Source organism: Pteropus alecto, unplaced genomic scaffold, assembly GCF_000325575.1.
Source record: "Pteropus alecto unplaced genomic scaffold, ASM32557v1 scaffold146, whole genome shotgun sequence".
In the NCBI taxonomy this organism is placed as follows: Eukaryota; Metazoa; Chordata; class Mammalia; order Chiroptera; family Pteropodidae; genus Pteropus; species Pteropus alecto.
In genome coordinates this window covers 7293942-7317541 of record NW_006442107.1, presented here as the reverse complement: position 1 = coordinate 7317541, position 23600 = coordinate 7293942, and the positions used below count along the sequence as shown (strand labels likewise).

General features: G+C 43.8%; 1 protein-coding gene and 1 pseudogene across 2 annotated transcripts in view; one reads left to right on the top strand and one right to left on the bottom strand.

Moving 5' to 3' along the window:
- The window catches only part of SETBP1 (SET binding protein 1), a 329542-nt gene that overhangs the window by 142026 nt on the left and 163916 nt on the right, over window positions 1-23600 (top strand). For both annotated transcript variants that reach the window (XM_015595730.2, XM_025038627.1), the window contains exon 2: window positions 17314-17367. In XM_015595730.2, coding sequence (XP_015451216.1) covers window positions 17314-17367 — 54 coding nt within the window. The remainder of the gene's footprint in view (window positions 1-17313; window positions 17368-23600) is intronic.
- Window positions 3179-3297, bottom strand: LOC112469307 (annotated as a pseudogene).

Sequence of the window (23600 nt, the reverse complement as noted above, 5' to 3'; positions counted from 1 at the left end):
GTTCTGGTGGCAATGGAACACCTCTAGGCAGCCTCATGGATCATGTCAAAAGGAAGTCATGGGACATGCTCATGCAAAACCCCTTGTGTCTTTCATTCACTCTTTGGCAGACACTTGTTACAGGTCTGCTATACCAAGGGCTGTGCTTGGTCCTGGAGACAGATGCAAAGTCATAAAGGTCTAGCTCTGCCCTCAAGGGGTTCTCAGTGTCCACTGAAAGACTCAGGATGTGTTCAACCCCTGAGCAGGTGAGGAGGGGTGTCCTGAAGTACACTGCACAACAGGTGCCATTGAGGCCTTTGGTCTGGCTCATACACTCATCATCTTCATCATCATAATCATCATCATCATTGTGGTTGTTGTCAATGTTGTCATGGCCATTTTCTAAGAGTCAAAGGAACTATTTACACTCTCAACCCAGGAGCCATCAGGAGAACAGTACATGCAAAGTGTCAAAAGGTAGTACAGGTAGAACTGGTGGAACAGTTCAGAGATAGGAGGCCCAGGAAAGCTTCTTGAGAGTTGAGTCTTCGTTTCGGTCTTAATGATGTTCGTAATCTGGATGGACAGAGAGAACTGGAATATGGAGCTTTACTCAGGCAGATCTTATAAATAGAAGAAGAAGTCTAGACTGAGATTTTGCTGTTTTTAGGGAGATACAGCTCAGAAAGTTACCAGAGTTGGTGTGAGGGAAGGAATATATGAACTATTAAAGGCCCAGAACACCTCGATTCCTTAGCTATTCCAGCCTTCCTGCTTTAGCCTGGTGTTCTTCCTTCTCTTAGCATCGGCCAGCATGGTCTCCTTCCCAGCTGTGCGTCACTTAGCGTAACTTCCTTTATCCAGTTCTCTCTCTGTGCCTCTTTCTGTTTCCCCTCTCTCTTTCCTTCCCTCCACACACACACAAGTGCCTGCCAGACATGTAATATGCTTCCTTTCTCTGGGTCTTGGTGTCCTCTTCTATAAAATGAGGGAGTTTAGGAATCTTTCATGAGTCTAACACTGAACAGGCCCTGCTTACTCCATCTGCTCCCCTAAGTCTCCAAAGGGGACACCTGGGCTGTGGGCCTCCCCCAGGGACCTCCCCAAGGCTGCTGAGCCTCAGGCAGGCAAGGCTGCACTCACTGCTCCCAGGTTCTGCCCAGGGAGCCCAGTGTCCACTGGGCTTCCAGTGGCTGCCTGCCCCATGCCCCAGGCTCATGGCCTTCATGCCCTCCCAGGTGCAGACGGCTCTGGGAAGCAGGCGGGGCCGTGGCTTTGATCGCACACACAATAACCTCAGCACCAAGGCATCCATGCTAATCACTTTTGATTATGAATGGATTAAACAGGACAGCAGCTGCACTGGGCTGCTTTGATTCAGGCCCGCTCAATAATGAGATGCATAGGCACAGGCTGGGAGGCTGCTATCAGCCGTGCCCAGCCCCCATCCCATCTCCTTCAGGGGCACCTTCAGGCAGGGAGCACTGCTCGGAGGCACAAGGGAAACCAAGGCAATTTGCACTGGCCTTGAATTCAGCTAGCCTCTGTGGCACTCTCAGTCTCATTCAACATATCCCCCACGGCCTCTCTGCACGCCATGCCCTTTGCCAGTTGTTCAGCCATGTTGTCCACCATTGCTACAGGAACTGCAGCCTGTTCCCTCTGTATTCCCACGAGGGAAGGTATAACGCCCTGGGTTAAACAGCAGCTGCTCTTCTGAGATGAGTTCCAAGTTTAACTCAGGAGCAGCCAGATCCACAAAGGGTCCCCCCATCCCATAACCGTGCCCTATATCTGGTCATCTGGCTTATCAGAGACAGTAGAAATAATAATGTCCTCTGTAATAGCCTTCTTCATATTACAAGTATGAAGGGCATTTATGTCCCCCATTCCCATTTTGTTTTCCCACAAATTCTGCAAGCTGGCCAGGATTTAGACCTCTTTCAGAAATAAGGAAATGACATTCAGACAGGTAAAAAGATTTTTCCCAGGGGCCTTTGTGTACCCACTCTGGAGCTTTGGAAACCAGCCCAGGCTCTGTCATTCTGCCATGTAATCATCTAACCAGCTCTTCTTTCCCCTCATTGGAGAATCCTGAGTGTATCTAGTTTCTGACGATGGCCCCATGAAAGCGGTGACCGCCTGTGTGTGTCTATTTTGGGACATAGATTGAACCAATTTGGGGTTGTGGGGTATGAGCAGCTGCCTTGGCTAAATTGCAGGGCTCAAGGGAGGGAATGGAGATAAGAGGGATTCAGCACCAAAGCCAAGAGTTCTTAGGGCTGTTAGATGCACTAATAAATTTGACCTTGAGGCATTTCATGTGTGGCCAAAAGCATGTGAAAGAGCAAAGGGGAATACCCGGTTTCTAATAAAAGCTTCCACAGAAGAGCCAGCTTTCCAACCACCTCATGCCCACCCTTGTCCTCAGCCCAGGAAGGCAAGTTGTCAACCTTAGGCTGAGATGGCCACTTAAAAACCAGCCACAACAGAGCCATGGCCAAAGCCCCTTGAGATTGCCCACACTTCTCCCAGGTGAAAGGATTTCAGAGGATCGTGGGCTTGGAGGCAGGTAAGGGAGAGGAATGGGTGCAAAGTTTAACGACAACCATCTTGTCTGTTGATGTGGTACAAAAGGCTCCCCCCATTATTTGTTTAAGTTGTTCAAATTGAGCCTTACTGAGTTCATGAAAGATTTAAGGAAGAGGGAGGCAATTTATGTTTATGAAGCACTGACTTCCTAGGCTCCTTCCAGGCATGGATTTCATCATCCAGACATCCCTATGAGGTAGCTAATGTTATCCATCTTTTGTGGATAAGTAAGTAGAGACTCGAGATTAAGCTGCTATAGAAGGCCTTAGTAGCTGAACTTGGGTCTGGTTGACTATCAAGCACATTGTACATTGCCTCATCCGTATTCCCACTTCCCAGGTGAATAAATAAATCCTCTAGGAGGTCAAATGATTAGAACGACGTCCTCGTGTTAGGTAATAGCAGGATTTCGATTAGAATTCAGGAGCCCTAACCTTAATCTAGCCTTCTTTTCACATCTTATCTATCTATCTATCTATCTATCTATCTATCTATCTATCTATCTAGGCAAACCTTGGTTGACCTCACAGATTGCAAGGACCTTGTCAGCTTACAATCCCTTATTTTTTATTTTTTAAACCTCTTTCAGAAATAAGGAAGTGACAGCCTATAGCACCTGGTCTTCCTAGGTAGTCTCTCATCCAAGTACTAACCAGGCCTGACCCTGCTTAGCTTCTGAGATCAGACGAGATCGGGCTTGTTCAGGGTAGCATGGCCGTAGACTTCTTTTTGCATTTTAGATGGTAAGATCCCTTCCAATATGCAAATAATTTCCCTGCTTGAGGCCTTTGAGCATGATGTCACATCTCCCTGAAGCACATTTTCCGCAGCTCTTGCTTAGCAACTTCTGCTCATCCTTCGAGGCTCAGCTGAATTGTTGCTTTCTTAAGAAAGCTTTCCTTGACTAATCCTAGCTTCTAAATTAGGTCTCTCTCCATCAGCTCTCTTGTCGTAGCCACTCTTGTTTTAATCCTTTTTTGCTCGAACTTATCACAACTCTAAATTATACTTTTGTTACTCAAAAATAATGCTACCTCCCCCTTAGACTCTGGTTGCATGAGGGCAAGGACTGTACCTTATTTGTTCATCGACATACCCTCAGAATACACAGTGCTTGGCACTCACATGGGCTTAATAAGACAAAGCTGAAATTTAGACATGAGTAAAGCAAACCGACAAGATGGGCGACTAGGTCTACAAATATGAAGAGACTCACACCTAACAAATTCAACCAAGATAGGGAAAAAATAGGTCCAAATTCAACACTGTCTTAGTCTGTTTGGCTATTATAAGAATTGACCATAGACTAACACGTTGACCACATGCGCATGTCAGAACTTAGTACATTATCTTCCCTCCATTTGGATTGCTCTTCTTCCAAATATCACATGGCTCATTCCCTTACTTCATATGGGTCTTTTAATTGGATGGATATTGGCATCCTTCACACTTACTGCATTCAAAAGCCTGGCTTACCTCACACCCAGATTTGCACAGAGGACATGTGAGTTGCTGAGCTGTTGGGATATCTCATTCCATACAAGTCACTTGGACAGGGTCCAATCCAGTTGTTAGTTGTCATAAGCAGAGAGGCTCAGGAGCACACCACTGGAGTGCTGGGGCCATTTCCTGGTGGCGAGAGTCAGCTGGGCACATCTAGTCACAACTCTGCAACCAGCACCTTCAGGTTGGTAGCTTGACACGGTGGGAGTATTTACATTTCAGAAATTGGACAATGCCTTACATTGGGGCTTCCCTCCAAAAAAGAGTCAGTTATGAAATATTTGCTTCACAAGTCTGGGTAGTAATAGTTGCTCCTCCAACTGTCAAAGTGTGCTCAGACCTAAGAGCCACATTTTGAGGGAAGCTTTTATAAGCTAGATAGTAGTGACACTGGGAATAATATCCAGGGAAGAAAAATTGGAAGCACTTGGGTTATTCTACTGGGGATGCTACCTGTTGCTACCTATCGTCAGATGTATCAGGGGTGGCCAGTGGCAGGAGGATTACACGTAGTATAGTGTACACATGGACAGGACTGGAGAATGTATGGGAGAGGATGAGTCTGAAACCCTCTGAGTTTGGTATCTGGCTTTAACTTAAGACATGGAGTCTGGAGTAGGTTGATTAGTTCGTCTGTTCTTCATCTGTAAAATGGAGTTCACATTCCCTATGTAACAGGAAGAGCAGAATGATAAAAAAGCACTTAGTTCCTGTTCCTCAGAACTAGTTTCAGTGAGGCATATTTCAACTGACTAAAGGTAGAACGTGCTTAAAAGACTGTTACCGGGCACTAAAATAGCAAGTGCCACTTCCTCAGTGGTGTTCAAGCTGGGTGTCCATCTGTCTGAGAAGTTGGAGAAGGGGATTCCTGCATCAGCAGGAGGCCAGTCTGGAAAATCATGCCCCAAGATCCCGTCCACACTAAGACCTCTAAAGCCAAGAATATGTCCCTGGGCAAGTCACTGACCGATTTTTTGCCTCATTTCCTCCGTCTGTTAAACAAGCAGGATGGTCACTCTCCCTTCCTTTTCTCCTTGTTCATTTGAGCAGCTTCATATTCTATCTAAATCAGGTCTCTCTCCACTCTCTCGTAATACCCATACTTTTTTTCTCGCCACGTTTTCCTTTGAACTTATCACAACGCTAAATTACATTTATTTTTGTTATTCAAAAATAATGCTGTCTCCCCAGTTAGACTCTTGAATTCCATGAGGACCAGGACTGTGTCTTATTAGCTCATTGATGTGTCCTCAGAATTCAGGATACTCGGCCCTTTTGTTGATTGGATGATTAAGTGAGATTATCGTTTGAAATGTTTTTAGGTCTAGGAAGTAAATGCATTTTATCAATCTCATACGTCACCGTTCTTATTATAATAAAGATACTTTATACTTTGAAATAGGGCAGTATTTGCTGTGACTTGGCTATGAAGAACAACTGCCATTTTGTACCCAATATGCTTAATAGTTAAAAGATAATAATTCAACTCTTTTAAGTCATATGTGGAAATAAGCTTGTGTGTCTTAGAATTAGGATGCTTGTTTATATCCCATGATATAAACATGAGGTTGAAGAAAGCCTTAGGGTACATGGAGAGACTGGGCCACTGCTTTGACGCTCACATGCCTTTTATTTGGATATGGCAAAGGTAACTGGTTAGATACAGCTAGGTATGGCTTCCCTACCCTCCTGTCCTTTGTTTACCCCAGAATCAGGCTTGCTTCATATAGCTTCCCATGTAGCAATGGGTCATCTGCCCTCCAAATTATGGGCCTCTCTGCCCTACGTTCTCAGCTACAATTCCTGAGATTTGGAATTTCTTTTTATCAAAAGATATGGGGACTCTAATTTTTTTTTTTTTTTGGCCTGGTTTGAAGTGAAGCATAGCAAATAGCTATCCTGGGAATAGCTGTACGGTAATGATGGTGTAATTGATTGATAGTGGACACTCCTAAAACCAGGTTTAAGTAGGGAAGGATGTGCAGAGAAACAAAAGACTGCTTACTCTGAAAGACCAGTGAGAGGTGGAGGGCACGGATCGTCCTAAAGATATACATAGGCTTTGCCAACTCCTCATTTTTGCCAAGGGCCCTCTCTCCTTACATCCTACCACTCCACCATTTTTTCTGTCACTTCTCACTCCAAGCTCCTTTAGTAGTAGTTTGTATGAAGCCTGATAATGCCTTGAGTGGGTGGCAGGACCATCTGTTACCTTCACAAGATTCACAGGCTATCAGATCATGGGATGATCATACGGAGTTCCTCATGTCAGAGGTGGGGCATACTAAGGGCCAGGCAGGGATGTAACCTGCCCAAGGTCACACTACCAGTGAGTTGCTGAATGTGGCTGCAAAAGTGAACATCGCCATTCCCTATGGTGGGCCCTTCATTTGTGCTATAAATAAAGGGCTCAAGCATGTGATTACTAAAGAGGCCTCAGACTGAGTTAGCAGCTACTTCCAGTCCTGCTGATGTAGCATCTGTGTGTGACATTCGTTTTGCTCAGTCGCAGTGTATAGAGAGCCATCCCCCAGCTGAGCCAGCCAGAAATTCTGGGCAGATTTGTCCAAAAATGGGTGGACTGAGTCAGGCACACATGTGATTTCAGGGAGAACAATGAAAGGATATCTTATTCAGAGAAGAGGTCTGGGGAAATATAATCCACCCTTGACTGAGCCATTTTGATGACAAGGAGACCTCCATTTCCAGGTACCTCTGAGAGATGATCTTATTCTTGATAGTGAAGTCACAAGAGACCATTTTTTTGCAAACTGTAATCAAGGCAGGACTGTGTGAAACACAAACAGATACATATACAACCTCAGCAAAGAAGAGTGAACCAGCTGTTTCTAGAAGTCCTGCAGAAGATACAAGAGAGACATATTTTTAACCAAGTACCAGGATGTATACATTCCAAGGTGCCATTGCCTCCTTCGTATTTGCCTAGGAACCTTGACAGGAATCTAGTCTTGTTTTCCAAGGTAGTTTGGTTAGCTTAGCATTCTGAGGAACATCGTTTGAAGCTGTAGAACATCTTCCATGGTGAAGAATCATTCTAGAAACAGCCAAATGTCTTGGTCCTCAAAGAGCGCCTATGCTGGGGAGTGGCAGGATGACGTCAGTGCCCTGTAACAGCAATGTCAGAGCAGGGCCACTTGTGAAAGAGATTGCACGTTGGTAGTTTTCAGATAGCAGTTCAAAGAGATTTTCATTTCAACCAATAGCAAAGCGTAAAAACAAGCAAGTTCCATTCGGTTAATTGAAATGCATAAGCAAATGACCTGATGATCTTTCTTTTTAAAAAATACTTTAGTAGTCTTTGTGATGGAAACCATAAGTAGAGGTATTTGGTAAACAAAGATTGCCTTTTAAATTTTAGTTTTGCGAAGGTGGTTTCTTGCAAATGAGAAGAGCTCCAGGTTTCACTTCTCTTCTCTTTGATGAAGATGATTTTCTTTCTTCCCAGAAGATCATACCTCCTGCTGTCCAGCTCCTTCATTTTGTTGGGTGCAAACTGCCCTTATGATTTGCTCCTCCTTGTTCTCATGCTATGTTAGGTTACATCATAGCACATTTCATGAATGTAGTAACAGAGATGGCTTCAATGGAGTTACCCACTTTTCTGTATTTTTAAAAGTGCCCACATATATGATCTTAATGATATTATTCTCCCTTGGGATGCAACAGTCCCCTTCACACATTATTGGTTACCTTTTTTTCTTTTTTTCTTTTTTTTTAAACACTTGGTTCGTTGTATCATAGCTTGGGTCATAGAGGGCAGAGATCCTTTCTAGGTGGGTTGAGATTACCTATGACAGCATTTAGGTTACAGGCAGTGCCACACATATGGAGTAGTTAAAAATGAACATAGGCTTTGGAGTCGCATGGAATTGAGCATGTTCTCTGGATCTGTCAATTACTGTCTTGTGACTTTGAATAAGTCATTATAAAAGCTAAGTTTCTGCTTTTTCATTTATAAAATGGATATAATCATAGTATTGCCTTAAGAGGATTTAATGATGTGAGATGATCCCTGGAAAGCATTTAGTAGTTTATGGGGATTCCCAGCATCTGTGATGGGGCCTGGAACTTGCAATGCTATCATTAGCTAGAAGTAAAGAAGGAAGGGAGAAAGGAAGGAAGGAAGGAAAGGAGGGAGGGAGGAAGAGCAGGTAAACTTGGTTAGGGAGAGAAGACACTCATGGTTGTTAACAATGTTTGCAGCAGTGTACAGTGCAGCCTCTAGTGAGTTCTTGGTCAGCCAGGATTCAGGAATGAAACTCCTTTGAAAAAAGTCAACTTGAGTTCAGAGAAATTTGAGGAGAAGATCAAGATAGTAGGGTGTTTCCTTAGATGTGGGGCTGCATGGGGCTAATGGGAAACCTGGCTACTACTTGCATGGTGGGTCATCTGGAGTACAGCTGGCAGCGGTACCAGTGTCCCTAGGTTTATGGTTGACTCCCTGAGGAAGGGAGGAAGAAAGCAACATTCCATTTAGGGATTCCTGAGGGGGTCACGGGTATCTTGGCCAGAGGACCAGGCTTGTCATGATTCAAGGCTATGTTCAAATTCAAATTCTGCCACTTTTGGCATCTATAACACTGGGTGAATTAGTTAACCAATTTGCACCTCAGTTTGTTCAATTATAAACTGGTAAAAATAATACTATCCTGCATAGATAATGTGGTGATAGAGAAATGTAGGCGAAAAAGTATCTACCTGGTATAATAACAGACAAAAGTAGGTCCTGAAAAATCAAGTCTTTTTTATATTACATTCTCCAGGAATTCAGGGTAGGGTAGGCTTTTTGGAGGAGATCCTTCCATTCTACCTGAGGCTTATAAAAGTGGTGGCTACCTGTAGCTGTCACTGGGTCCAGCTTGACTTTGTCCCTTTTAGATATTTACCTGTAATTGTGATTAATTGCTCCAGATTTGGCCCAAGGGACCCAGATTCTCAGCCAAATTGGCTACACCGAGCTGAGGTGCAGAGCTTTTAACTCCAGTGCTCAGATATACTCTCTGAAGTGAGCACCTTCCGACTTTTCCTTTCTCTGCTGCTCAGTGAGCCTAAGGGTGTAAATCACTTTCCTGGGATTCGCCAAGGGAAGGCATTAGGAAACTGTAGTACCAGTCTTGGAGCCAAGTGAGCAGATCATCTGAACAGTTCTAAGCAGAGATTCAGTAAATGAGAAGAGGGAGACGATGGTGGATTCTCCCCCCAGCATCTAGCTTTGCCTCACATACGTTCAATGAGGGGAACCCCTCTGTTGGCCTCTTACAGACTTTAGAAACAGCCCACAGATGCTGGCGTGTGATTCCTTCATTTTTGTTAGAAGGAAAAGACCTACGGCCCAGACAGACTGGGCTCCTGAGAGGCAACATATCTTTAGCTCTTAACTTTCCTGGTAAATTAGTTATGATTTCTTCAGCATGTAGCTTGCCGGACTTCAGATGTAGAGAGCGGACATCATTACCTGCAGAAAGGGTAAAGAAAGAAAGAGAAAGCGTTTTTCTCAAGATTAACTCATCTGTGGCAAGTATTAAAGGTGGTTTTCTTAAAGTGAGGTCTGGTCATGCATCTCTTCTGCTAACTAGTAAGAGACGGCTTTCTTAGCATCTTTAAAGAGATGAGATGACTAATTCTCTTTCCCCAGGTAAATGCTGTTAGCACTACATATGACTTCCTCACCTATGTAGGGGCCTTCTCTTTTTAAATATGAGTTTTCATATTTTCTTTTTAATTTTTATTATGACGTTCAAGTATAAAGTACATTGGTTAGACATTTATGTAGTTCATAGAAATTCTTTTTTACAAAGCTTTAAATCAAGTAGATCTTAACATGGAAGCTCAGTATAAAATACCAGTAAAAGTCTTGCTGTTCCAGATAAAGTGGGATTGGGGCTGGAACTCTCCACCTTAGCTCCTCTCTCCCACCTCACAATCCCCAAGACCTTTCTGCGGAATCGTCCACACTACTCCTTAAGGCACAATTTGAAAACCACTGTTCTGTAAGTTTCCTAATCGTGGTTCATTTTAAAGTGTCAGAGCATCATAGAGGAACTGATAGAATCTCTAATAGTGCACATTCTAAAAATAGCAGGAAGCTCGTAGAGTATGATATAGTGAAAAGGAACGTGAGTCATCCGAACTAGGCTCCAGTGCCATTCTGCCTCCTACAAATTGTGCAGCCTCAGAAACGACTTAACTCTCTTGAGCTATTATTTTTTATTTTTACCAAAATACTTAATAAATGGGACTATGAACCTCCTTGTCACCTGTCTATACCAGGTTTACTTTCGTAAACTTTTCACCCAACACCGCACAAGATACCCTTCATAAAATCCAGTTTTCTTGGTCTGGGGAGCAAGGCATTTAAAAAGAATTCTACTGGGAGGTTCAAAAAGGATGAGGCGAGTTTCTGTAGGTTCACCAGGGTCAAATAACATAAAATAAGACTCATTGTCTCAGTGAATTCTAGATTAGGGCATTCAGAAGACTCTTCTTTCATTAGGTCTCAGTCATTTCAGCTCTAATCTGCAAGAAGGATTAAAAGCATTCCCACCCAGAAGTTGGAATAGCCGTAACTTGGACAGCCACCAAATACACACACCACCATAACAGCAGGGGTTATATATGCAAGGATACTCATGGAATTTTTTTTTTAATGTCAAAGTTCTTTTGGCTGCCTATCTAGGGAAACTTGTTACACATCTCATCTGTAAATATTAGAACCCCATTATTTAGCAAATAATAAAAGAAAAATATAAGCCATCAAGACCAGGCTTGCTTGGAGTTATATTCAGTTATTATTAGTCATGCTTGTTACTCTTTGGGAAGGAGCCTGAAGCTAAGACTGGAGGTGTCAGTGGTTTCAGATTTAACCTTTAGAATTCCATGAGGGTGAGGGGATTTAGCAAAAGGACACTCAGCCCAGCCAGGATGGCAGCTTCAAGAGTGTAACTTGCCTCTTAGGACAGTGGGAAGGTGACTGCTTGGCCTCTGCACTACCTCCGTAAATGCCTTAGCAGTTAGAACTAATGCCTTTTGAATTATAAGATTGTTTACTCTTAGCTCTGATATGGATGTGACTTCAGCCTCATGGGGGTGGCGAACCCATGTAGCAGTCTGAATGACCATCTGTCTAAATTTCTATTTTCATACCAATAATGGAAGCACCATTCGAGACTATTCAAGACTGCTTCCTCATTGCCTTCTCTTCTGCCCTTTTGATTAGAAACAACTTCTTAGATGTATGTGTTTTAGGGGGACAGTTGCTGGAAAAGAGGAGATAGAGGAGACTACAGAGAGTCTGATCCATCTCTTTCTCATGCCAGAGGTGAGAGGGTCACTTTGGGGTACTAGAGGTGCAGGGCCAGAGGGAACAGGGAATTCATTTCATAGATGACGAAAGAAAGCCCGAGTAGCTGAAGTGAGCCCAGAATGGATCACATAGTGAGTGGAGGCCAATCCAGGCCTCGGACACGAGTTTTCTCCCTCCCAGCCTAACGAGTGCCCTTTTGTACAGTAGTGTTTCATTTGTCATCCTCCTGAAGGAGTACCATGTTGGTTCCATTTTCCCCCCTAATTAAACTTTCCACATTTCCTACTGTGGTCCTGATAGACTTGTGGCTCATTCATGGATCATGGCTTCAGAGCCTGTTTCTTGGTGAAATTCACCTTAACCTTCTTTCCCATTCTCTCTCTTACTCCTGACTTACTTTGCGAAATTCCCTTCCCCTTTCAGAATCCCCCAGTCTACAGGGGTTGAGGCATCTAAAACTTTCTTCGGGTTATGTACATATCATTGGTTTTGTTGTTCCTAATTTTCCATTGGATAAGTACTTACTCTTTCTGGGCATCAATTTTCTTTTGGCCAAGGTCGAGGGTGGGGATAGTTAGTTTCTAAAAACTTCGTATAATTGGATGTTTAACTCGGTTTCCTGGGACATTGCTTTCCACCTAGGGTATCCCAAATGTTTTTGTGGTTTGAGGAGTTGGGGTGAGATGGAGTGGATGGAGTTCAGCTGTCACCCGATAGCCAAGGAAGGAAGGAAGTGATGCTTCAGAAAATAAAGAGGGAGAAAAAAATCTGTTTCTTATGAAATAAAGGGAAATGAGAACAGACTGAAAAGGAGGCAGAAGGGCATGTTGAATAGAAGTCATTTACTGAACAGATGATGTCTTTAAGAGCACTTTGAAAACGGGTCATTTATGCTTCCCAAAGCCATATTTGCTCTGTTCCTTTATCTACCTAGCTGCCTGCCTACCTGTGCATCCATTCATCTATCCATCCATCTCACATGCCATCATCTATTTCACTGGCCCACAGGGGACAATATAGCTGGGACAAGCAAATGACCTTGAGGATTCACAATACAACCAGGCTTCAGTTTGTCCAGGTGCATGTCTGTGCAGTCGAGACCCTTCTGGCCAGATGTCCAGCATGACCCACATCCCCCCTTTTGTGTCAGTGATCCCCTTCCCAGATGCACATGTCCCGAGTCAGCCCAGGGATGGGGATGTATTATGCCCCGGCCTATCCAGATGTGGAGTGTCCCTTCCGTAAGGAGACAACAGAGGGGAGATGATGTTTCTGGGGCAGGGGCGGACACCAAGAGAAAAGTGGAGCAGCCCTCTCGTCTCCTTTGAGGGGAGTTTTGGAAACTATAGATGTTAGCAGGTAGGAGGGAAGCTGTTGGAGGGGCAGTCCTAGGTCTGTGGAAGTCACAAGGTGATGCTGGCTGCAGCTGTCCAAGGGGTGACTTTTGGTGAATGACTCAAAGGGAGAAGCCCATTCAGAGAGCAGGGTGGGAGGAGAGCAAGCAGAGAGCACAGAATGCCTCTGCTTGGGAAGCTAAAAGTATTTTTCCTCTTAGGGCCGCACAGCTTTCTTTATCCTCCTCCAATCCTTCCTGCTCCCCAACCCGCCTCTCAGGCTTGGAGAGGCCAAAAAAAAAAAAAACCTTTTGCTGAGAGAGAAACTGCAGCTCCTCAAAAATGGAAAGCAGGGTCATCATTCTAATATTTTAATGTGGACCATTCCAGAGAGCAGCAAGACATGTCAGGAATGAGAATGGCCTGAGACAGGGCCCCAGGAACACTGCCCAGCTCCACCGGGGAGATGAAAGAATTTTCTCCTTCCTTTGCCTTTTAAATGTAATTCTGTCTGCGCTTCTCCCCCTACCCGCTCAACCCTCTCACTGGGAGCATTGCAGACATTTAGCCGTCCTGGGAAAAGGCACATCTTTTTCATTAACTTCAGCCTGATTGAAGTCCCCAGAGCCAGGGAAGATTTCTTTTTCCTCCCTCTCTGCCTCCCTGACGTAGATCCCTCCCCACAGAGCCAGGCTGCTCTGAGCAGGGAACTGTTTTCCAGTGGGATAAAATGAGGATGGGGTCTGGTAGGGGGGATGGTTTGGAGAGGGCCTGGGTTGGTGCTTTTTAGGGAAGAGGATTTGTGGAGGGACACGCTCATCTCTTCTTGCCGGTGCCACAGTTTCCCCCTGAACTTCCGAACGCATCTCTCCCACCTTCGGGATGGAGGCCAGCAGCTGGTTGTGTCTGGGTGTTCGGGTTGGACTGGACTGAGATGGTTACTAGTGGAGGTCTCGGCAGAGGGGCTGGGGTTAGGGGACAGACCTAGTTGTTAGCTAGCAGTGTGATCTTAAAGAAGTCACTTATCTGCAAAGTAAGGACTTCGTCTAGAGTTTTAAAATGTATTTTAGTGGCAGAAATTTGTTTTCAAATGAAATTATATACACGAAAGAGGGAAAAACAGAGCCACTCTGGTTGAAGGGAGGGAGAGGACATAGAGGGGTTCATCTGTCTACACCACCTTCACTTGCTACAGTTCTCCAGCAGAGGTGGCTCCTGAGCCCTCTGGGGACACAATGACTCCCTCTTCCACCCAGGAGCCTTCACCTGTCTTCTGCAGTTCCTGACGCTCTGTAAGACTGGAAATCTCTTTTGGGGTTTAGATCTAGGTGGTCTGCAATTTTGAAACACAGGAGAACTTCCCATCCTGTATTTCTAATCCACATCTGAGCACTTTTTAACCTGGGTGAAGAATACGTAGACATCTGAGAAATAATCAGCTTTGAGAAGGAGAGTGTTCAAGGGGTAGAGCCCGTGTTTTGCCCAAGAGCTCATGTATTAGTTTAGAGCCCATTTGAAACTGGGAACCAGGGGGCAGGGATTCAGGGCTGGATGATGAGGAAAGGTGGACTCTGTACCATTGGGAACCATTGAAAGAGGAGGTCACAAGGCTTGCCTTCGGTTGCTTCCCAGGTTAAATAACACCTCAAATGCACACTAGATTGTGAATTAAATAGTACAGAATCTCTAAGGTAAGGAATTCAGAAGTTTTAGAAGTTACTTGATAGCTATTTTTGACACCACCTCCTTGCCTCCCCCAACCCACATTCAGATAAGCTATAACATATGAACTGTGATGGGCACCCATTGACTATTTTATCGTTTCAACCACGGGAAGGGGCTTTCCCACTCTCTCTCTGGTGGTGGTGGTGGACTCATTCACTGTTAAGATTTTCGCTTTCATGCTGTCCTTCCTTCCATTTAACCTTTGACTCCTACATGAAGTATAAGCCAGTGTTCTCTCATAAAACCTACACCGGAGAGAGAAGAGCTCGTTCCCGTTGTTGATTAATTCATTCAAATAGTTGAGGGCCTACTTCATTCAGGAAATGCTCTAGATGCCGAGTGCCATTTCCTCTCGTCAACTTGAAACATATCATAAGCCTTCTCTCACACGTCTCTACTCCATGCTCAACTGTCTAGTCATTCTAGTCCTCACCTCTAGGCTGACAATATTTCCTGCTTTCCCTTTAAGTCATTTGACCAATAAGTATTTAACAATTAATTGTATGTCCAGACTCTTTACACCATTTTGAGAGATGCAGAAGTAGAACCCACGGTCTTGTTGGACATCATCTCCTTAGATGAGAAAAAGAAACATAAAAATACGTACGACAGTGCAAAACAAGTTTTATATGATTAAGAACTAAATTTCATGCATCTGCCTCCTTCTTAAGAGAAAAGAAAGAGGACCTAAGGTTTCTAGGGCAGGTGGGATAGATCCCACTCTGTTGAGGTAGGAACATCACAAATAATAACCAAAAAATGTTATATCTCTATTTCCAGTCAAAAAATGGATCTGGTCATTTCTCAATCCCAAAACCACTGAATAGCCTTGCAGTTGATTTTCGGTTGTGGCACCAGACTAAGAACTAGGAGGAACGTTTTTGCCTCACTCCTGCTGTCTACCCCGTGAACCTTGTTTAAAAGGCAGTGGAAGGGTCCCTGCCTGCTGGGCTCCCAGGGCCTGGACAATGTGAGATTCGTTTCCTATACGCTAACACATGTTAGTGGCCGTGTCCTTTCAGAGGTCACTCCCATGCCCATACCTCATCGCAGCCTTTCTGTCCCTCCTCCTCAGCTTCATCCTGACCCTTGCTCAGCTCGAGTTAGAGTCCTAGGTGGTACTAATAAGATCTGAAGAGTGGATGGTCATTATCAATTAAATAAAATAATGTCTGGAAGGAGGGGTCAGTTAAGGGTCAATCATAGGGCCACATGTTTTATGTTACTGCCTTTGGCTCATTTGACTAATAGTTTGGTATTTATCTTTTTTTCCCTGTGCCATGTCTCATCAGCAAATTATCTTCCGTGTACTATAAATCAGAGGCATCGTGTTAAAAAACAAAGAGGATGAGCTTTGGGATAATATAGTTTTGGATTTTAAGCCCAAATACATGCACTACCCGTGTGACCTAGAAACTGTTATTTAACTTTCATGAGGCTCAATTTTTCCAGCCATAAAGTGGAGATACTTTTCTATCTCCTGAGGGAGCTGTGAAGATTAAAGGAAAAATTATATAAAGCAGCAACCACTGTGCTGGGCACCTAGGTGATCTTCAGTGCATCGCCATATCCTCCCTTCCTCTTTAATGTATGCTGTGGCTGGCAATGAACAGATACAAAGGGGACTGTGCTAGGGCTGGTGAATGCTTTTTCCGTGTCTTCTTCCAACTGCCCCACCTGAAGCACCTGGGTCTGCCGCCTTTCCATTTTAAACGCTCAAGCTCAGACTCCGGCTTACTTTGGCAGCCTCCCCCTGACCTGCCTTGCCTTATGTCCGCAGCTTGATGCTTACACTCTGTGCTTACCTCCTTCCTGCTCTACTCCAGCATTGACACCACTTTCCATATCATTTTTGGAAAAGTGATTTAGAGAAGCTAAAAAGCCCAGTTGAGCTTTTCTGAATGCTGGAAGCACTGGAGCCCAGCATGACTCTCTCTCTTTCTTGAACCAAACAAAATATTTTTACAGCAAACATAAAATCTTTCTTATTTTTTGCAAACACTCTCCAGGCCTAATAACGCTAGCAGTCACACTCCTCGAATCAAAATAACCATCTGCCCTTTTTCTCTCTACCCCACACTTTTCTAGCATTTTTGAGCAACAATGAAGAATGTGATTATTTTATTAATTAATCATATGATTCCATTGAATACTTTCTGGAGAGGATGCAAAAATATTAAAACGCTAACTTTACACTTTACTATTGATTAAACACAGATACAGAAAACATACAAACTTGATTCATATTCTAATGCGCATGATAGTTTGAGGCATAAGCTATGAATACATAAAGAGTATATAGGATCAAAGACACGTGATAAGGGGAAACGAGTCACATGTAGCTGGAAAGAGAAAAGGGTCATTTTTACTGGTTTGATTAACAAAAATGAATATGCAGCCCTTCTAGAGGAAATGGGCCTTTAACTATCTCTTTAGCCTGTGATGTGACAGACTACTTTGATAGTTGGAAGAAAGTCAGGGACCCCCTTCCAAAGGAGCCGTGTACACCTACAGACTCATGGGTAATTGTACTTAGAATTTCAGAGTCTGTAGACCTGCTGAAATCCATCCATAGACCTTGATCCCTAATTTAAGACCCTTCAAAGCATTGGTGGCACATATAAGAGAGGTAGGAGAGGAGAGAAGAGAGGGGCAATGTAGTCAGAGATGTGCTGGCTCCAAGGGTGAGCTTCCTAGCCCAGAAACAGCACATGTACCTTTGGCAATTCGGCTTCTTTAGCTCCAGATCTCAACCTCAGCTATGGCAAGTCCATTGCCGATCAGTTGTCCTGGGGATACTGTATGCAAACTTTGAGAAGTATCACTAAGGAAAACTCCTTTGTTCTTTTCCAGCTCCTCACAGCCAGTGACCTTGCAGCCAGTGACCTCAAAGGATTTCAGCCACAAGTAAGTTCCTCTGATCCTCTTATGAAGTTTGGGAGAGGGAAATGTTCCATAGTTAGGTCATGAGCCAAGTTGGCATAAACTCCCACTTTTGATTTCCAGCTTCCCTGTCTCAAGGTGCCAGCCTTGGTGATGACCTGGTAGCTTGCCCTCTCCCTCTAGCTCCTCTCTCATCTCATCATGATCAAAGCAACCTTTTTCTTCTCTTTTAATATTTTATAGCAAGGAAAAGATATAGACCAAGATGCACTCGGAAAGTGTGGTGGTGGGCGACTTAGCTTAGGAAAGGGTTAAACCGAGGAGGCAAGGGTGGGGTGGGGCTGGGGTTCTCCCTGCATTTCTCTTTTAGGGGACAGGGTGGTCACATTTCTGTAACCTTTGTATGCACTTGCCTTGTGGTCACCGGTCTGGCGGCCTGGGTAATCTCGGACTCCTGCGCAGACAGATGGTTGAGCTTTGCTGATCATCTCCGTTAGGAAATGGGCCACTCTTCTCTCTGGCCAAAATGCTGTTTGGAGGTTGCCATGAGCAAACCCCGAGAGGGCACAGGCAAGGGCTCTCTCTGGGGACCTCCTTGGCAGTGGGGAAGATGGAAAATCAGCCTCCTTGTCTCTGGAAGGGCACTTACTGTCTACACATAAACACATAGGCACCAATATATATTTACACCAGACACACAGAAGTCCCTGTGTTCCCCACAGATCCAGTGGAGACAGAGCGTGTATCTAAAGAGGGGTAAATCCAAGAGTGAGATCCGTGGTGCTCTGTACCCCCTCCTGTCCCCTTTCAGCATGAACCTTTCTGTCTCTCCTCGGGATGCCTTAAGATCCCACCTTGCCGTACTTTTGTGGGGAGATACATCTTAGCTCCTGGCAGAGACCTTCTGGGGTAGAATGAATAATATCAAGGACTGCATATATTTGGGAATGTTTTCTTCTTTAAATATGTTTCACATCCAAGAGCTCACTGTGCCCTCATGATACTTCTCCCATGTGGGGTACATTCTGTGAGCCCCCTTGTACTGCTGGGGAAACTGAGGACCAGAGTCCTGGTGAGAAGTGGCATCACATCCCACCGAGAGTTAGGGACAATGACAAAGCAGGAAGTTAGAGGTTCCAGGGTGAGAATGAACAAATTAAAGAGCCTCATTGATGAGAATCGAAGATAAATTTTTGTGCCAGTTTGGGGTATTTCGTCACAGCTTGTTGATCTTTCTGTCAGGGATGCAGTGAGGTTTTAGAATAGGTAATCAGTAAGCCTATTTGACAACTATGGAAAACCAGTAATTAATTAAGGTACTTATTTACATATTCACACAAACTTCCAGGGGAGCTCAGGAAATGTAAAACAAAAACAAAAGAAAATCAGCATTTATCCATATTCCACCCACCTCCCCACCTACTTCACTCACAGTGGCATCCCAGCTAAAGACTTATTTTTGCCTGAAAATGTATAAAAATAAATAAAAATGCTTTGCATGATGTTGTTTTGAGGCTTACAAAGGGTACATAGTGGAGAATGGGTTTATGAGTTTACGGAAGGGGTATGTGTTTTCATTGTTGCTTTCTGAGGCGATCATATTCTCTCCATGTTTGTTGAGCCACATTTCTAGATAATAGTAGACTTAAAATGAACTATTAAAAAAAGTGAAAAGATATATTTGGGGTGCATCCATAACATTTGAGGCTATGATCCTAGACCGGCAGCTTCCTTGCTCTTCCCCACCCCCCACCCCCTGACAAGCCCACAGTTGCTGGTGCAGATGGCTCACTCCCCTGGTTCTGTCTGACCTTTCCACATTATTCCATTCGTGTGTCATCCCCAAGGCTGGAAGCATAAATGCATATTTTTCACTCTTCAGGATGCGTGATCCTGAGGCCAGGAAGCCCTGGGATCTCGTGGCCAGTGTGTAGTATCCAGGCCAAAGCCACTTCTCCAGTGTTATTCCTAAAACAGAAAGGTCCAGTGTGTCTCAGGTCACCACCACTACCCTTAGGGTGCTTGTCCAAACAGAAGCAGAACGCTGCCCACACGCTTAGGGCTGCCTGCCCCTCCCCTCCCCCACCTGGCCTCACAGCACCAAATTGTTGGCATCTGCTGTTATATTCACTTTCTCTTGTTGGATTTCAGGTGAAACCAAGCCCCGCACATCCCGATGCCCACAGTCATTCATGGGCGTGTTCCCTTCCAGAAACTGTCACTGACTTTCAGGAGGGGAGCTCACTGAGGACCCCTCTCTGGAGTCGCTGTAATCAAGCCTGTCAGCTGTCACGCAGTCCACACTTTATCACTTGCCGGTGAAAGGGTTTTCTTTTCTTTTCTTTTTTATTTTGGTCCCTTTGATGCCTGATCTTGCTGCATCCTCTTAGGGAAAATAGTCATGATCTCCTCACTAATCTTTGATGTCTCTCAGCTTCAAAAACGTGGACACGGCGACTCTGTTGGGCTGGACTGTTCTGTCTCTTTGTCTCTGTCCTCCTTTCTGCATCCAGATAGGAGGAGGGCAAGAAAGTGACTATCTGCCTTTCTCTCCGTGATTATTGGTTTGCAAAGAATCCATACTCATAAGCGGAAATAAATGCATACTCTGCAGGTAGAGCCTGATGGCTGATGCTAAGGTTCTAAGGCTTGTAGTTTGCCGTGGGAGTTCTTTCCAGGCTGGTGAGCTTGGCCTCTGGACCGCACAGGGTAGAAGCTTCTCCTAGAGTTGGTCTGGGTCTGACAGGTGGCTACTATTCTCAGCAAGTTTTAAAGGCATAAATGGAAAAGCTTCTGAAATTCACACTTAAACCTTCCCTTTGGTTCCCCCCCAAACACACCTTTCATTTTTCAATGTCCTGTTTGTCCTGCCTTGTGAAGCACTTGAGTCCCTCCTTCCTGGTTTTGGATGATTGGAAGGGCTGGTGTAATAGCTGTCCTCTTCTCTTCCCAGACCTCCCCTCTCCACCCCTGAAAAGGAATAAAAACAGGCCTCTTGTTCCCTTTCATAGAAGCCCAACAGTCATATGCTTTCCTCTCCATGCTTCTTTTTATTCTATTTTTCTCCTTGTTATAAAAGCTATACATGTTCAGAGTGAATGAAGGTAGTCAAAAATTACATTTCCAAGCGTAAGAAAAGTAGATCCTGGGCATGTAATGTACATCACGATGACTGTCGTTAATAATACTGTATTGTATATTTGAAAGTTACTACAAGAGTAGATCTTAAAAGTTCTCACCACAAGAAAAATAATTTATCACTGTGTGTGGTGACGGATGTTAATGATAATTTTTTTTTTTAAGGAAACTTGGAAAATACAGAAAAACTCATGAAAAAAAAAATTCCCTGTTATTCCACCCCAGAAACATGACTATATTTCGGAGTATAGTCTTACAATCTTTGTTCGATATAGACATACACATGGATGGATTAAAAAAAAATTTTTTAAGCATATTTTATATGCTTTTTTGTTGCCTTCATTTTTATTTGTTTTCATACTTTCCATGTCACTGGAAAATCTGCTAGCAGCTGGCTATTTTTGTCTGGTTGCTAGCACCATCATTTATTTACCACTCCCCTCTTGTTAAACATTCCATTCCTTTTGCAGGCTGAGCTCTCCAGGAGCAGTCCCAGGCAAATGTGAGATCCAGGGCCCGCATCTAGTATACAAATAGCATCCAAGGCTTCTTGGCATTTATGTCCTCTTTGTTTCTTAGTTCCTGCAGAGATGTGAAGGTTGCTTAAACTTTGCGGTAACACAGCCATGTGAGTGTGCCTCTGGGCATTTGTACACGTGCTTACAAGGGCCCAGGTGGGGATGTGGTTGAAGACATAACCATTGTGTGGGGCCCAAACTCAGATGTAAGTTTCACATGCGCAGCCATCGTGCTGAGAAAGCGATTTTGTAAAGACTCATCCCCCAGTGACGAAAGGACTTGGTCTTCTCCTACTTTATAACCTCTCCATTGTCACACAGAAGAGGATACTTCTTTTAGGAAAAATGAAGTTTCATTTCAAATGTGCCTCCTGATAGGATTTTAAGGGGCTGGTGTAATAGCTGTCCTGTAAAGGGTAGCCATTTATAAGGAATTTCTAAAATGTTCATTGTTATTATGGCCAAGGATACATTATAGTAAAGGGTGGCAAGGAGTAAATCAGGACACACAGGAAAACGTTTTTTAGTGTGGAGAAAACAGAGCCTTTAGTCATTGAGTTGCCATTTCATTCACAAACCCCCAGGGAGACCTTTCTGTGGAGCTTTCTGCTGTGCACAGACTCTTCCCTGGAATTTGACAATTCTAGAATGTTCTGCCACTAATCTTAGCTTTAATTCTAATTTTCTTTATTTAGCAAAAAAGTTGTTCAGTTTATCTCATAGATTTTTATGAGGATCACGTGAGACAATGACTGTGCAAACAACCTAGCACAATGTCCGCCACACACAGTGAATTTAATGTCTTCTTCTGTTAGAGATGTACAGGTTAAATTATTTAAGGAGAAATTGTATCTATATAGGGCAAGCAGGGAAGTCTTCCGGGTGGAGGTGTCAATGTACCTGGGCCAAGGTAGGTGAGACAGAAGCGAGGTGGTGAACTTATTCCAGAGCAAGGAGAAGCCTGGATGAAGGCCAAAACAAAGGTGGAGATGCCAGGCTCGGTTCAGTAGACTTTGAGAAGTTTAATTAATCTGATTCAGAGGGAGTGTGGTCGAAATTAGTTGCACATTAGGTTGAGGCCAAATTGCAGAAGTTTTAAAAGTCTGGAAAAAGAGTTCAACTTTTTTTTTTCATTAACTATTTATTGAAGTTTTAAAACTTATCCAAAAGTAGGCATAATAGTATAATAAATTTCTATATATTATCCAACTTCTACATTTATTTTCCAACTTCAGAGGTATACTGCTAAAAAAAAAGTCCTGATTTGTAGCATTTGCCCATTTCTGTGGTGTGAGTATCTCCGCCATGACCAGTTTTAAGCTGCCAATGATTTAACAACCTGTTCGCTAAGTCTTTGAGAGTCACCCTTCCGGAGCTGATATGATTGGCCCTGAGCACGCCACTGGGCCAGCCTCAATAATCATGATCATTTGCCCATCTTACTTCATATATACTCCCAGCTACTTTTGCTATTAATTTTAATATAAGGTGGATACTAAATAAGTCACCGTGTCATTTCATTCACAAATACTTAAGTAAGCTTCATTCACAAATAACGGCTTTTTTAAAAAATACAATTACAACACCATTATCACCCCTATAAAAATTAATAGTAATTCTTTAATATTTTCTATTACCTAGTTCATATTCAGATTCCTCTGATTATCCTAACGTGCCATTTTACAGTCGATTTGTTTGAATCGGGGTCTAGTTTAGATTCTGACATCCATCTGAAGACAATGGAACCATTAAAGTTTTGAGGGTAGGGAAGAGTCAGAACTGTGATGTAAGATTATACCATAGGAAGCAAAAGTGATGAAATTGCCTCCAGCAATAACCCTGAGAGACTGGTTCATATGAGAAATACAAGGATTGGTGCTGGGCTGGGGTCTGTGGGCTAGAGCTGAAGGGACAAATGCCAGAGAAAGCATGGAGACAGAATCATTGGACACTGCAGCTGGTTGGCTGATTGGAGAAATAGGGATAACCATTAACCAAAGTAAGGGGGCCAGAAAGAAGTGCAGGTTACGAAGGTGCAGTGTTCAATCTTGGATTCAGAATGATAATGGCACCGTGTTCAAAGGAGGAGGGCTTTGCCCTCCCTAAACAAACCCTTACTTCAATTTCCTTAGGCCCCTCCATCAATTCTATTCATAGATCATCAGGGGAGATAATTATCTGCAAAATATCTTGGGTTCCATGAATCTCAACCCAGAAGGTTTTAATGCAAGAATCCCAAATATTTTGTGAAAAGAAGCTACTTTCTAGGAAGGAAAGGCCGTGGAGTTTCTGAGTAGAAAGAATCCTCGCTGTGCTAGTCTCGCAACAGTAAAGGCAAGGTGAGGCAGGAACGGATCATGACAGTAGCGCTACCTGTGGATCGATGACGTTCTGTGTTTTTGATTGCTACAGATGGGTGCTCCTACACTGAGAAGTAGCAAGGCAGGTGGCTCCTCTCTTTTTATTGTGAAACACCCAAGTACCCAGGTTGCTTGTTCTTCTGGGTTGATCATGTCTTTCCAACAGAATTGCCATCATTTGACACTAATCCAGAAGGGCACCCGCTGCCTACAAGTTCAGCATCAAGTTGTAAAGATTGAA